This window comes from Plectropomus leopardus, chromosome 1 (genome assembly GCF_008729295.1).
Source record: "Plectropomus leopardus isolate mb chromosome 1, YSFRI_Pleo_2.0, whole genome shotgun sequence".
Lineage (NCBI taxonomy): Eukaryota > Metazoa > Chordata > Actinopteri > Perciformes > Serranidae > Plectropomus > Plectropomus leopardus.
In genome coordinates, this window is record NC_056463.1 from 31339249 (window position 1) to 31355668 (window position 16420).

Consider the following 16420-nt stretch of genomic DNA (forward strand, 5'->3'; position numbering starts at 1 on the left):
TGTTTGTAACTGCTGCTAATGTTAGCAGTGTGGTGCTAGCAGTTAGCCCTGTCACTGTGTTTGTGCGGCTGGGTGGACTCTCACAGCTGTCCGTGGTGCGGAGCTCACACCTGCGCAGCAGCAGTTATAACCCATACAGTCTGTGGTGTGGTGAAGTCGAGCCATTACATTTGATGGAGTTAGCAGTTCAGCATATAAATTCACCACTAAAATGTTTGAAAGTATTGCTATATAACACGCCACCCCATTCCCATTATGGGTATGGAATAAAGTACTCTATTGCCACTTGTATCACTGATGCTGGCATTGAATTTTTTTTTAAAAATAGCCAGCCCTACTTTTAATCCTGTGAATCATCAAAACACAAAGAAGTACACTTACAATTTCATACACTTCAGATTTTTCTTATATTGTGTCATCAAGGTGTTTTGACATCATCAAATAAATCTGGACCTGTGATACCTTCAAATATTGCACTGTTGAGATAACAACAGTAAAAGAGCTAACCCCTCCTCCGGTCGTGTCCACAGGGAGGCCGTAAACAGCAGCTGGTCGGCCAATCAGGGGGACTCGGCCAGCTCCAGCGACGAGACGTCTTCAGCCAATGGTGACAGTCTGTTCTCCATGTTTTCTGGGCCGGACCTTGTAGCGGCGGTTAAACAAAGGAGGTTAGTCAAACTCACCCAAATGGCTTTGGGTTTGTTTCATCATCATCAGTCAGCCAACTTCACTGTCGAAGGCTAAAGTTAAACTGCGCTGATAATTTTGATACAGCATGATTAACTGGATTGACTTTGGATGAATTTCCACTAAAACATAAAACTAATTGCTGATCTGTTTTTTTCATGCCTTGTTAAGATGCACTTTATTATTATTGCATCAAAGAGGATGTGCAAGTGCGGATGTTTGAGAAGGAAGTACTAATGAGTTCAGTGTAAATGTCTCTGTTCTCAGAAAACACAGCTGTGGTGAGCCGGAGGTGTGCACTCTGCCCTCACCACCACTCCATCACATTGGCGATGATAACCAGGTAAAGTATGAGCCCCCCAATATTTCCAGTGCTGTGCATGGAGCTAATCTTTAAACCACTGTGAGTACTTGCAAACAACTTGTGGGAAAAACACGTTTTTATTGTTTCTAATTTTGTTTTGAGAGAAGTTTTTAACTTTGAATATGATTCTTTGTTCTGCATCTCCAGGCATTTCTGATATGTGTTTAACTTTATGGTTTATGACTTTATAATTTTATAATAATGGTGGTTGTTTTAACAAAAAGTGAAAGCACATTCTTTGCTTACACTTTATTTCAAGTGCCTGAACTGAAGTTTGCTGTGCTAGAAACATGCTAAGGTACGGTTGGATGTGTACACAAATGTACACATCTGCATGGCAATACTAACTAAAATGTAAAGGTAACCAAAAGGCTGAGGGATAATAATGCATGGTCAGTTTCTCCCTCACATCAACTTGTGGTATTTTTTATCATTTTTTCAAAAAAATTTTAGCCGCAGTCCCGTGTCCGATGTCTTTGCTAGATGAAATAATATTAGTCAACCTCATACAATTTTTTAGCCAAGTTTTAGTTGACTTGAAAGTCTGGGCATTTTAGTGTCATCACAGTTAAAGAAAACCGGAACCATTTTGGTATTGTTTTAGTCAATGAAAACTGCTGACCTGTCAGTCTTTTTTTAGTCATAGATTATAGCGATCACTTGTAGATTATATTAAGCACTGAAGTCAATGTAGTGTAGTAAAAACCAAAAATGTAATTGAAGTCAAACTTCTTTCAAATTAGATTTTATCTTTCATTATCTGATAAAAAAAAAAACAGGTGAAAAGATTGAGAATACAACTTACAACTGCAGAAAGTGTCCGGTCTAGTTGTCTGATGGGATCAATTTAAGGAACACATCCAGTAAAGGCCCGAATATCAACTTGTTTCTTTTTCCCAAGTCCTGCTGTTGTTTTCACTAACTTTAACTTAAGTAACTAAGTCACTCTGAGTCATCGTGACTGTGCTCATTGTGTGCTGCCAGCATCGTCCTGATATGACCCGCACGACACAGAACACTTAACTGCTGCTTTAAAAAAAGCAATAACAGACTATAAATGTCTCCTTTTTTCTCTGTAAAAAAATAGTTATTCGTTTTTATTTTTCTAAACTGAACCGCATTTTAGTGTAGTCTTTTTTTGGGGTCAACAATATTGCGCATTGGTAGAGTCACAGTATTAAATGACATCGTCTCGTCACCTTAAAATTAACACTGATATTAATGCCTTTTATACATGCAGTTTTTTGCTATCAAGGAAACGTTGGAATGAGCTGTTCATTTAGCATCAACCAAAACTGCAAGCAAATGCGAATCAAATTTTCGACTCATCATAAGGGACTGGTGAAGCCTTGTTGTGAATTTTTGAGGGGTTATTGATCTATTCAACTTTGCTGATTGCGGTCCGCTGTGTTCCACAGGACAGCAAAACTAAAACCTGGCCTCCCAAAGCGCCGTGGCAGCACTCCACCCACACAAACACCATGCCCAATCCCAGCTCTTCCTTGTACCAGATGAACATCCCTCCTTCCTCCCAGTGGAGCGACTCCATGCAGATGCTGCAGTCCCCCGTGTGGTCCACTGCCAGCGACTGCTCCCCCTCCACCGGCATCTCCTCTGGTTTTCCCTTCACCCAGCAGCAGCAGCAGCAGCAACAGCAGCAACAGCAACAACAACAACAGCAGCAGCAACAACACAAACCCATGACCAAGGGCTTTAAATCCTTCCCCCTCAAACATGAGCACAGGCCCTCCTACCTTCACCAGTACTGATCACAGCCTAATGTGGAACGAGTCCGCGGTGAAGTGCCACCGGGGGCCTGCAGCTCTGTTAGATGAGCCACTGAGGGGGCCGAAGTGCAGCCATTACAGTCCACACCCACTGAATTGGAAGATTTCAAAGCCTCAGAGGCTAAAATAAGTACACACACTGGCTCGACATTTTTGTATCTATATTTTTCCATGACAAACATCCCCATTTGAAAAGGAGAGGTATTTTGAAGTTTTTCAAACTGCCATGTTTTAACTATGACAGGTGCATGTGTCATGCTGGCAGCAGTTAGTCTAGCGGTCGTTTCTCTGTCTGTCGAGCTGACGTCTCCTCAGACAAGAGCTGGAGACGTGCACGGCCGTCACCCACTTGCTTCTGCAGCTGAATGTGTGTGTGTAAATGAGGGGATTACCGGGGGGGGGGCTTAAAATGCTCTCATTTTGCCCATAATAAATATACTGTGTCTACATAGCTGTAACTGCCAAATCTCATGCAAGATGACTCAGAATACAGCTACCATCTACTGTTTCATAGCTTGTAAAATACTGAAGTTGAAATATAAATATTTAGTTCTTTTTATTAAGAGGCTTTGAGCAGGCTCAGCATAAATATAGTAAGTCACTGCAGAGGTGTAATTTGAGAGAAATACACTACTTTTTCAACAACTGACCAGAGTTAAAGAATTATAGCAGTAACTATGTGCCATGTTGGTATTGATAGCACTTGCAGAATATTATTCCCAACCAAAGCGTTGTTCAGAAGATGAATGGTGCTGATGAGATAAGAGGCGGTCTGAGATTACTGATTAACAGTGAAGTTAGAAACCCTATTGGACGAGAGCATTAGGGAACATCTTCACACCCAGAAGCGTATTCATGTCCTCCTCTCTAATTGGCAGTTGTTTGCTCCAGATTGACACTAACTCCCATAAACTTAACTTTTCTTCTGTTTAATAATACAATATTTTTCTTGTACAATTATTGACAGTATTAATCTTATTTTTGTATTTTCTTACATGTTATACCATTACTGTATGTTAGTATTCTTGTAGGCATATTACATAAAAAAAACATTATTTTCCACCTCCCAATATGTGAAAAAGCACATTTTTTTCCTACAGAGTTGAACTACACCATCTATCTATAAAGGTTACCAAATATGCCATGCTAAACACTAAAACATTGTGTGATGAGGGTGTTTTCGAGCCCTTGTTTCTTCGGTTTCTATGGCAAATGGGCTGTATTTAAAAGCCCAGAATGTTATCTTTTTGTGATGTTTGCGGATGCCAATGTTGCCTGTATTTATGAAATGACACCATGTTTTCAGAAAACTAACATACTTAACATGTTTACAGAGAATTGTTTGCTGTATATACATATAAATATATATCTTTTTATAGTTAATGTGCTTTGCACAATCAAGATATAGGGTTTGTTGCTTTTTGTCTGTGTTATCTCCCTAACTGTTGCAGCCTTTTTTAAAGACATCATTACAGACCTTGGACTGTAACTGTTAGCTTCTCAGCTGTGTCAAATGGTTTACTAGTGGCTTCTACAAAATGAAAAAAATGAAAAAAAAAAATTAAAAAACATGTTGCCCTGATAGAAGATATGAAGGGGGACTGCTTGGCTTATGTTGCTTATTGTTCTCTTGAGCTGGCAACTGAATCTTTCCAAGTGTACCAGCAATGCAAAAAACAAATAAAAAATGACTAGCAATTCGAAATGCTGTCTTTGTAGTTTTTCTGCTGAAAAGTTTTGTTCTCCAAACCGTCCTCAGTTCCTGTTGGAAACACTTAAGATATTTGGGCACCTTGTACACTGATAAAATGTCTCTGAACTGAGTGATTTCAAAAACAGACATATTTGACATCTTTCAAAAATAGGAATAAGCAAGTTTAATGTACAGTTCATAAAAAAAAAAGAAAATCACAGTATTTTCCCACATGTCCATTCCATTGAGTATTACTGATCTGAAACACCAGTGATCCTAGAATTGGTAACATTGCCTGACGACAACAATTGTCATAATAAATATATATTTGTTATCATGTAAAATCATTCTCAAACATTCTAATGTCAAAAGCCCCCCCCCCCATCATCCTGTCCCTCCATATGCATTCACAGCTGATGTTGAGGCTGAGGTTTCACTGGATGTAGACTGGAAACAGAAACAATAACAGAGCATTAGGCAAAGCATTATTGCAGCAGAAGTTACTCTTGCATTGTGCAGTTTGTCTTTACATTTGAAGAGGGAGGCATGTTGTTAGGGCTGGCATCAGCTATGGTTGCCAAATAGACGATGTTGCGGTGCAGGATCTGTTGGTATCTGTTGGAAAAGGGTGTTCACACAACTCAACAGTGTGCAGACACATGCTGTATCACTGTGCTAGCCACTATCGCTAGATGTTTATTATCTAGGTAGCTAAAATGGTAGCACTTGGGGCACTGGGGGTTATTTTGACTTACTGTACACACTCCACAGCTCGTCCTTTCTGCATGTACTCGGTGATGCATCTGATTAATTGGTCATTTTCATCCAGCAGCTGGACAGACAAAACACAGGATGAGCCAACTTGGCTATCATACGGTAAACGTCAGCTAATGTGCTGGCTTAAGCAGGTTTTATTCGCCTTTGAAAACAATAGAGCCACTCTGTGCAATATAGAACATTTTCAAAAAGTACAGCACGTAATTAATGTTGGTGTTAGCGTGCGCGGAGCTTTACAGAGTGTAAACAAAGTGAATGCATGGATACCCTGGTGGAGTAACTAGCTAGCGGCTAACTGCTAAAGCTCGCACCATAGGTTTATGCTTCGCAATATGAGCTAGCAGCTAGTTTAACCGCTTAATTAAATGTCATTTACTGGTGTCTTACCCTTTGTATTGTTTCTTGGTTAATTTTCGCCTTTCCTCGTAGTTTCTTTGGCACGAAGACGATCGACATTTTAGTGAAGTCGAAGTTGTTTCAATCTTCTTCTGTGGTCCTTCGTCTTCTTCTTCGATGGTATTGATTGATGGCCGTGTCATTCTTGTTGCACTATCGCCATCTGCTGGAGAGCTGCTGTCTAGCAATCCTACTAAAATTGATATTTTGATACACCAGCTTGTTTAACATTTAAAATGATAGTTTGAGGTTTTTGAAGTGGGGCTGTATGAGATACTTATCTATGGTCATTGTATTAAATACAATAGCTGGCTGTCTGCGTGCTCTCGACACAAATAGATTGGGTTTGCACCCCAAATGGGTTGATATTAAAACGTTTTTAGCCACTTAAAAAAAATGTCTAGCTATAAAGTCAATATCAGCCTAACTGGACGCTGTATTTAGAGTCCTTCCACCACTTCACTTCGCCTTCACAAATGCGTTTCCCTTTCGCACTACATTTTTCAACCGCACATCTTCCGTATTCCTACGCAGAAGGCCAAACGAACCGTGAGTTGTATCAAGCCGCCGGTCAGCTGTTTAAACTTTCAGCGGTTAATTGAGTCAACAAATACAAGTAATACTGACAGCCACGACTAAATGGCATTCAGCGTGGAGACAAAGGGATACTTAAACTAACTAACTAGTACAGAGAAGAAGAGCTTTTAGGAATGAAGACTGAACAGGCCAAAAGTGAGACAGAGAGGGGACATTTCTGTGGAAGCACAAGCTAACTATGGGACTGTAAACATAGAGACCTCTGCTGCCTGGACCTCAGGATCTTTCTGAATGGTGAGTCGTTTAATTTATTTGTGGGTATTAAGTGTAATTATACCTGATGGTTGGGCACAACAATGCTATCTCCGGTGTCTCTGTCGTTTATCTGGCGGTGGTTTTATATGATAGTCTTGAAATAAATGTTAACTGCAAACACAGAGTTGCCTCTGTCTTGCAGGTGGAGCGTGATGTCTGTGTTGTGTATAGCGTGAAGTTTGGTTTCAGTCTGTGGTCTGGATACTCTACTGCACTGGTCTGATCGCTTAATAGCAGGAGTTACACCGAAATCTGCGACCCACGAAATCCGTGGCAGCAGAGGGCGCTGCAGCAAATTGTCTGCCCGGTGTGACCATAGACTGTAAATACAATACAGTCCATGGATGTGACAACACCTGTTACTTCACTGTAATACATCCATGGTTACAGCACGACTCAAACAGCTGACCGGCGGCTTGATACACTCCAGGGGTTTCTGCGTAAGAATACGGAAGTTATTCGGTTGAATTAAAAAAAAAAAAAAAAAAAAAAAAAAGTAGCGCCGAAAGAAGGGCTAGGTGAGGGCGAGGAAAAGCGGTGAAAACAGCCTAAATAAAGCGTCACTTTGGACTGATATCGTTTTTTTTAGGTAGGTCTTTTTTGACGTGGCTAAAATATGTTTTGGGGTATGTCAGCCCCTCTATACTGTACTCTATAGTGTTTCTGCAAACTATTTCATATAACCCATGGATGTGATACGACCCAATTCAAAAAACCCAACTATCACTTTAAGTCCTCAAGTTTCCGTTGTAAGTTATGCCTAGTGTTTGTATTTATTTATTTATTTATTTTTGCATAAACACATTCAATTTAAAATCTAAAATATTTTAAATATTAATTTGTTAATTAAATGAATTTAACCCTTTTTATTAGATCATTTTAATGTATTAATATAAATACTTCACTTGCATTTTTTTTATGTTGCATTAACAGTAAATTTTAAAGGTATAGTTACAGATATAGAAAAATGTATTTTGCCTGTAATGGATCAATTGATAGATACTCAATCTAATGCAGCAATAATCGCATAACATTCACCTCTGAGATTTGATGAAATAAACAATGACTTAAATTAAACGCTTTAGGAATCTTTTGAAAGTTCATTAAGTTTTTATATCCGTCCGCTGCTGGTTTCTGTGGTAACGACGTCCTCTGGTGGACGTCAGATGAAACTATAAACAGAGAGCAGACCCAAATACACCAGTTAAAACGTTTTTCCATTTTCCCTCTAATTTTATCATTTTGATATAAATGTATTCATCTAATAAAATTTTTTAACACAAAATTATGTATACAGGATTTAGAATCAGAAATGATTTATTGATCCACCGACTTAGCTAGACCGATCCAATAGATCAGAGTCTTTGCGGGACCATATCTCAAGCTGTGTGAGAGCAATCCTGGTCAAACTCAGTGGAGACATCCTGCCCTGAGTCATGAATATTCACATCAAGTATCATTCACATTGCTGGAATTATAGCAATGTCTTCTTACTGGCCGAAGGGTGCTGTATGATTGCACAATTTACCATTTGTATCCAAATACACAATTTTTCTAATTACTGTGAAAAATCCAGGACTCTTAATTCAAAGTAAAACATCAGGCACACTGATATTGTACAACTCTTTATTTTAAGTAAAAACTCAATTTTGCTGATATTCTCATGAAAACAATTCCTGGTTTACAATTCCAGTGACTGGAAGGAGTAACAAACATATGAAAACAGGTCAGTTTGTAATAGTTCAGTAATACTTTTTGTCTCTAATTCGAGCTTGCTGGTTATTGCCATACGACGTGATGGTTCCTATGGCTATCATGCAGTGATCAGCAACCTGTGCAATAATATCCAGTTAAATAGCACATTTTCAACTGGACTGCTTTGCTCTAACAACCACAGCTACTGAGAAGTATCTAGTCTCACCTTGTAGTGCTATCAATACCTTTGTCGACTTTTAAGTTAAAGGGAGAGCTGGAAAAATGAACTCTGAAGGCACTCCCTAAAGTACTAACAAATCAGAGCCACAGAAAAAAAAATCCACTTCCTTCCCCAACACACTGGCACCGCATCCAGGTCATGTCCCTTTGTTCACAAGTCAGTAAAAAAAAAAAAAAAAATCACTCCAGAGAACAATCCCATTGAAAATAATGCAACAAGAGGAGCTACAAACAAGCCAGAGGGGCTGATAGCTATCAAAAACCTTGAACATACATTTTCTGACATCATTGAATAAATGACAAGATTTCCCATTATCAGTAAACAATCCTTACAACACAGCGAGCACAGTTTTTGCAGTGGAAAAAAAACAAAACTGCCAGAAAATTCAAAAGGATGCTGGTAACAAATAGAGAACATGCGTTGACAGATGGCTCAGTATGTTTCGGACATATATAAAGGTAGACTTAACAGATACTACACTGAGAAAACATGTGCTTATTATTTTATCTTAGCCAAGTGCTCACATATTCTTTTTTGGCAATATAGCAGAGCATTTTTTTACATTTGATTTGAAACCCAAATATTACATGTTTGAGGTCATTCTGACTGCAGAACTGAATACACAAGGCTTTTAATACCTAAGAACTTCTAAGGGCCTTAATACTAATGGAGGTTCCTCTTTCACAGACACAAATCATGGGAATGCTCTTTGTTTAGTCAACTATATAAAAATAGACCCGGTCAAAAAATCTTAAGTCAACTAATGAAATGCTTCTAAAGCTAATGCTGCAAACCCCCTATATCAGTCCAAAGGCTGGTTTCTATTAGACTGCCCGCATTTGCAGACACACAGTTCCAACCACAAACATAAAGCAAAAACATAATTCATCTGATGTGGGTGGTTTCAGGGGTCAAAGTATGAGCTAAACAATTCTAAATACTGAATGCACATTTCTAAAAAAAAAAAAAAAAAAAAAAAAAAAACAACCAAAAAACAAAACTACAAGTGAGCCTTGTCTGGCGAGCCACAATTTGCTGGGGGTCACTAACTAGAAGATATACATTCATAAAAATATTCAGATTTCGTTTCGTTGAGCTGGCTTTGATATCACTACTTCATTGAGAATGAATGGATGTCCACCCAAAAAAAAGGTAAAAATGATGAACACATGGTGACCAATCTGAGTACATCTGAGTAGAGAGAAATATGGTGCAACAGGCATTGCAGTGGATTTTGGTGCCAATGTACATCAAAAGATCAAAAACTGAAGGAAATAAAAAATAAAGCTATCGATCACATGACCTGTGATCCACTCACAGTATCAGTGGGCTTCCTGCATACAGCTCTCCGTATCAAAGACGACTTCAGTAAGAAATGAACTCGATTGATGCAAAAATACAGACTTACTCCAAAGCAAGGTATTTACACACGTTCTTGTCCATCTGGTGGCTGTTTATCAAACAAAATGGGCCAAAAAAAAAAAAATTCTCAAAGTGGAGAAAAGGGAGCTGCACTCTCACCCCCTGATGTAAAAGCAGTCGAGCCTGGTGCTGGTGACTGAGAGGATGTCTTCATTCTTTCTGTCAAATGTTGAGACCAAATCTTTTCTTCAACAGGAATTATTTCATAATGAGGAGCTACAATTTGTCAGGGGGCCATCACTGCGGGACTACGCAGCCACCTTGTTGTCCTTCTGGGGGGAAAAACAAAAGCAAAAAAAAAAAAAACAAAAACAAAAGAAGTTTAGTTTAGCCATAGATCACACATCTACACTTCCACAACACTTTTTGTGATATCTGAGCTCATAAAGCTGATGAGATTTACCCTGTATTCAAAATCAGAGAAATCACGGCCTCCCCTGCCTCCTCTGAATCCACCTCTGAAACCAGGTGGAGGACCCCGGGGTGGCCCAAATGACCCTCTGCTCAGCGGTCGTCCTCGGCCTCCACGAGGTCCCATGAAGCCACGTCCACGGAAACCTCCTCTTCCTCGATTGTGCCTTAGAGGGATGCCGAATGTCTCCGAATTCATTCGTCTCTCTTCTGCCCAGGTAGGCCTTCGATCCCTAATACAAACATAAAAACCAATCAGGATCCATCTTTTTGGATAACAAACATACCTCTACAAAAATGTGACAGACAGAGGAGGCATCCCAGGCAGAAATGGTTATTTTGGCTCTCAATTTGAGCAAATTATATTGAATATATAAGATACCTAAAAATCCCAATCAGAGAGAAGTCAGTCTTATGTTGCCGCTTTAACAACATACAGGACTCGGCAGCACACTGTGCAATTTTCTTTAACATTCAACAAGGCACTGTCTTTCACTCAACTGACAACTTCCAATGCTCAGCGACTAAATGTGCACTTTGTTATGGAGTATGAGTACATTATGTAGTTTTTTTTTAGTTAACAAAAATCCCAAAATGCACAATCTTCTTGTATCTGTGCAACAAGTCGAGCCTTGATAGAAAACATAAGAAATACAACACTGAAAAAATCTGCCCCGATAAAATCTAAATCCAAACCGTCTACATTTCCGTGTCTTTGTGATAAATTCATCTCAGGTGCTTCCCTCAACAGCTATAAAAAAATATGTGACTGACCTTGAAAATCCTCTTTCACCCCCTTTGCTGGAAGAAATAAAAACAAAAGTGTTTAAGTGCATTCATAGATTACAATCACAATGTTCAAATAATTCCCCCTTTTAGAATTGATTTTGGTTCACAATAATAATAATAAAACAAAAGAAAAACATGAATATAAATACTTCTACAACTGAAAAACAGTTAGATCTGTGGACATATTAAGGTACCTTAAATCATCAGAGGACAGGTTATCAAAGAAAGACTTGGACTTGTCATAGTAGGTGTTTATCACAGTCTCCTCCTCCTCATTGGTCCCCTCATTGGCTGGATGTTCGGACTCGGCAGCTTCTTCTCCATTAAGCGCCTTTTCAGTCTTGTCATCTGTGGTCATGTTGGAAGAAATTTTGGAAAACATTAAACCACCATGAAGACAGAGTGACCTTATAACAATAATGTGACCATCTGGACTGGGAAAAGTGATGCAAGGAATTGTAGTGCAGTGTGGCTACATGCCATTACACTGGGGATGTCAAAACTTCAGTATATTTGAGTTGATCTCAGTGCTATATCACATTTTATTTCTAGTATAGAATTGCTTCTAGTTGCAAAACAGTTTTCTTGGGCTTTTACTTTCAAAAAAAAAGATTGGATTAACTAAAAAAAAAAAAAATTTAAATGTCTTATCGTGAGAAAATGTCAATCCTTTTAGTTCTGGCAAGTTTTCTATCGTTTTCCAATAGGACTCGAGTGTTTTGAGGCTGTACCTCTCAGTTTGAGCTTGTTCTGTAGCTCTTTGTCAATCTCATCTTTGTTGAACTGGGCGTTGGCAGTCTCAAAGTCAAAGTCTTCTTCAAACTTCATGGCGCCATCTCTACGCACGTTTACTTTGCCTCTGCTGCGGTTTCCTCTTCCACGGCCACGGCGGGTGGACTGAACACCAGCTGAGAGATTACAGAGGAAAACGGAAATGTAACAATGCTCCACCAAGCAACATCACGACCTACTGTGCAGTCAAAAATATTGGGACAGGGTTGCGCTCACTTTATACTACAGCACGATGCATTTAGAGTAAAACTATGCCTTCATTTGCCAGTTCACTTAGTCTCGTTGTCCCATTACACTCAATGTGTTCGACCACTAGAATAGAAAAGTGTGAAAAATTACTGACCAGCTTGACGCTTGTTGGGATCACGATTTTCAAGAGCACCTTGTTCAATATCTGGCTGTGGCAGCTTCTGAACCTCAGGAGCTGAACAGTAAAACAAAAACAAACAAATAAAACACCATTTACCATCAATTTAACACAGCAAAGCTTTTATCTTTGTGGAAATTTAAAAAAATAATTACATTTTTGTGTTTCAAAAAAATGACTAATGTTTCTACCTTCTACCCTGTGCCTTGTAAATTAACCATTAAAATCCCAGCCAGTATCCTTACCTTTTCTCTGCTCCAGGAGGTCCAGGGGCTTCTGGCTGCCGGCGGTTGTACCCGTGGGTCGGGGAGCTGCCGCCCCCGTCTGACTCCTCTGTCCTACAGGCGCAGGTGGTGCTGGGGCAGCTGATTGTGGGGCCTGCACTGTCTGCTCCAAGGTAGGACTTTTTGTTAAAGAGTCCGACACGGGACTAGTGCGCCCTGCAGAAAAAAAGGAAAGTGAGATCCAAACTGTGATGTGCTGTCCTAAAAACTAGTGGTTTTCCAGTTTCAGTTCATTAACAGTAAAGATATAATTTCCATTACATATAACTATCTTAAAACTTTAAAATAGTTTTTTCTTTTTAGGTTGATTTCCCAAATTCCAGACAATCACTACCTTGCATTTATTCAAGCACAATAATTGACTTGTGCCAACCTTGTAACTTGAAATAGTTCATCATCCCAACTGAAAATGTGTTCTCTTTAGTTTTGCCACAAAAAAAAAAAAATCAGATCATTTTCCTGCCCTCTTGTGTGGTGCATCCCATGAATCCACACAGTGAAAAGTTAGATGCTTATTTTATACAAGAATGACTCCTTACCTCCCGCTCCAGCAGATCCAAACTGCTGTGATGAGAGGGGTGCAACACCAAATTGGCTGTATGCTGGGACAGGGGCCCTGCTGAGAGGAGCATAGGAACTTGCCGACGGGAATGATGATGCTGCTGCAGCATTGCTGGATCCAAGTGACGACTAGAAAAACAAGTACACAGGCAACTTAAAAACAATGACAACACAGTGTCAAAAACAGCACTATCACACAAATTCACATTGGGCACATGTCGAATACTTAACTTCCCCCCCCATTCATATCATACCACTGACACGGATAAAATCATCACCCAAGACATGAGTGTGTAGTTCTGAAAGATAACTGCCAAAAAAACTTGTTGTGACTGCCATATCACAGTGCTAAGTGAACTTCATATTTACTTTAACTTATCAGCTAATGGGACAGGCTATGTTCCAAACCTATTTGTTATGTTGCGTAAATATTCTATACATAAATCAAATCCAAATCAAATCAAAAGAAAAGGTGCAATCAATAATAATAAGTGATGGCTGAATTCTATTTTGGTGAGCCAGTTTTAAAGCCCTGTCCTCAGCACTCAGGTTTACTGCTAGACTTTAATGAGATGGAGCCATTATTAATCTTATTAGATACACCTGTGCCTTTCCTGCAGCGACACATCAAAATGCATGCCATGAAATGTCCTCTTGAGCCTGAGTGGGTGATTACTGATGATTTGATTGTGTTTCATAATAATAGTATTTTTTAAAACAGTAAGTATGATATTGTGGTTTGGATACAAGTTTTATGAAAATCTGCCACACTGTGAGAGCTTTATTATTTGGTCCCTTTTAATTTTAAAACTGCAGCAACTAAGAAAAAAATCCCACCATACTAATGAAGACTGCAGTGGAAAGTTTACCTATGTTCCCTGTCTGTACCATTTTTTCAGGACTTTAAACATGTGTGAACTTATTTGGGAAAGTTTGTGTACTTGGCAAACTGACTGAATAGGACTTTTTCACAGAAGACATTTGGGTTGTCATAATAGTTAAAGCACAGGTGTTACTAGTAACAGTTAACGATGAGTCTCTTCTTCCCAAGTGTCCCAGTAAGCTGTGAAAGTGAGCCCGCATGCATAATGCATGAACGCCAAAGAAATTATCATAAAGAAATGTTCTTAATTCTTTCCTGTGGGAATCAAAATTATACATGACGCATGATAAACTGTTAAACAAACACAGCCATATTATAGTGCAAGAATGCTTAGAAATCAACTTACCTGAACTATAGCAGGGTCCTGAGGCAGGGAGCTAGCGGCTTTGGGTGGCTCACACACTGTAAGGTCTTTTATATCACTTCCTCTGAAGATAATGTACTCAAACACTTCTTCTCGAGGTGGAACAGGCCTGTCGGTGGGCCGATCCTCAGTGCCAAAAGAGCGAACTGTGGGGAAAATAAAATGATTTGACACCATTAATCTTTTTTTTTTACTGAGGTTTATAGATATGTAGATCCCTGCACTTGGGATAATACCTACATTTAAAGTGTATCGTCTATCATAGGACTGATACAAAACTCAATACTTTGAATAGGGAGACACAATTTTATTGTTAAAATGTATGAGAGACTATGTCATGTCTTCAAGGAAGTTAACATGGCCTAACCATTAAAATGATGTGTATATATATATATATATATATATATATCACAATAGGCATCTGATAACACAATATAGGCCAATTATCACACCAAAGTGACTCATCTGTTACTTTGCTAAACAAACTGACAGGTTTTCGGCAAGTCTGTATGTGCTTCGCGTCGTAGTGTACCAAAATGTGAGGTGGCTGAGTGCACTTTAACACACGCTCAGAATTAAGCCTTAAATTAAATTTAACTGCAACCCATTACAAAAAGTTTAAAAAGAGACAGTTACTATTAACAAGGGATTTCATTTCGATAAGGTATACCACTTCATACTCAGCAATGAGGACCAAACATTTAACGGTGTAGCCCAAACACAAGGTAAACAAAGGACGCAGAGTGTTAACTACGGCACCACTTAGCTATTAGTTGGCTACAAAGCTAGCTAACAGAGCTAACTGCGCTTAAATTAATTACCGTTGTCTATCGTTTAACACTTTAGAAAACTATGTTATAACCATTTTGGGAACTGCGGTCCACCTCTTGGTCACTTAACTTACCTTTAGCAAGAGCTACTGTCGAGTTTTCAGTATCAATGGTGTACAAAATTCCTTCATAGCGAATCTCGGCCTTGGAGATTAGGCTAATTTTGCTGCCAATATACGGCGTCCCTCCTCCGCTCATGTTTGTGCTCTTGTTAAAATAACGCACTTTTTTCCACGAAATCTGTTTTTGTCAAACGAGAGGTCAGTTGTGTTACTTTCAAAGCCGTAATTTTAAGACTACATTACATAAAGTGGTAAGTGACGCTGTGAATAATCCTCGCTCGGTTCAGAAGTGGTTTCTAACACGACATGGCCGTTTTCATTTTCCTTCGTCCGCCGCTAAGGATGCTGGGAGAAAGGCTGCACCCCATTCCTCTAAAGTTGCCTCCTTATTCTTCTACCGCGATCTTTTCCGAAAGCGATTGGACGAAAAATGCCGAGGTCGGTAATATTAAGACTGCAAATACAAATTGGCTCACCTTTACATTTATTTTTGAACGAAGAAAAATAGTATAGTAGTCATGAATCACTAGTGTGCTTTACAGAGATTTGAGATTTGGCCATTTTATCATATCGCGATATTACACAACACGGCCTTTCTCCACCCTGCCCCCACATTGTCAGAGAAAAAAAATATACGTAGAAAATGTATACGTAACGCATAATTAGTTTTTTGCACATCAAATTGCACTTTACATACATAAAAAGGATTATAAACCCTGAAACCTAGTCGTGTAGGAAGTATGTTACAGATGCCACAAATCCCAGTTTGCTATTGTTATGTAACACTATTACAACGGTTCGTCATTACAATCTATTAAATTAGACTTGGAGAAAAAAAATCATATACAGCTGGGATGTCCCCATGGATGTCTATGTTTTTTTTTTTTTGTTTTTTAAAATAGTCCAGTTATAAAATTGTTTTGGTTTGATATTCACGGCTGGCTGTCACTGAAAATGGACAATGTACTTTAATTTAGTCACTTAGATGTAATTTATTTTATGGAAAACCTGGAGGCATTGAACTAAAATATATGGAAAAACTGAATAGCAAAGCCAAAAAACTGTGCACATGCATATCTAGGTCCTTTCTCATTTAATGTCTTCTACCTTGCTCTTTTGTGCTCCTTACTTGTTTACCCAATGTTTCTCCATTTTGTTTTTTT

General features: G+C 38.9%; 3 protein-coding genes across 5 annotated transcripts in view; 1 reads left to right on the forward strand and 2 right to left on the reverse strand.

Annotated features, from left to right (window-relative positions):
• Positions 1-4543, forward strand: part of LOC121940410 (granule associated Rac and RHOG effector protein 1-like) — a 38090-nt gene extending 33547 nt beyond the window's left edge. For both annotated transcript variants that reach the window (XM_042483221.1, XM_042483279.1), the window contains exons 12-14: positions 531-668; positions 955-1030; positions 2470-4543. In XM_042483221.1, the coding sequence (XP_042339155.1) occupies positions 531-668; positions 955-1030; positions 2470-2820 (565 nt within the window). In that variant the 3' untranslated portion in view covers positions 2821-4543. The remainder of the gene's footprint in view (positions 1-530; positions 669-954; positions 1031-2469) is intronic.
• Positions 4544-4691: 148 nt separating this feature from the next.
• On the reverse strand, positions 4692-5830 carry ss18l2 (ss18, like 2). The gene is made up of 4 exons (XM_042483357.1): positions 5696-5830; positions 5287-5363; positions 5062-5146; positions 4692-4978 (listed from the first exon to the last, which is right to left on the reverse strand). Exons 1-4 carry the CDS (start codon positions 5762-5764, stop codon positions 4916-4918), a joined length of 294 nt encoding a protein of 97 aa, XP_042339291.1. The 5' UTR covers positions 5765-5830; the 3' UTR covers positions 4692-4915.
• A 2338-nt stretch (positions 5831-8168) lies between these two features.
• lsm14ab (LSM14A mRNA processing body assembly factor b) lies at positions 8169-15575 on the reverse strand. Of its 2 annotated transcripts, none has more exons than XM_042483641.1 (10): positions 15270-15575; positions 14348-14511; positions 13097-13247; positions 12519-12713; positions 12250-12330; positions 11846-12022; positions 11309-11462; positions 11100-11126; positions 10318-10558; positions 8169-10183 (listed from the first exon to the last, which is right to left on the reverse strand). In XM_042483641.1, exons 1-10 carry the CDS (start codon positions 15391-15393, stop codon positions 10163-10165), a joined length of 1335 nt encoding a protein of 444 aa, XP_042339575.1. In that variant the 5' UTR covers positions 15394-15575; the 3' UTR covers positions 8169-10162. The 2 variants fall into 2 exon arrangements, with proteins under 2 accessions (XP_042339575.1, XP_042339567.1); XM_042483633.1 differs by having other exon boundaries at positions 8169-10186.
• Between the last annotated feature and the right edge of the window lie 845 nt (positions 15576-16420).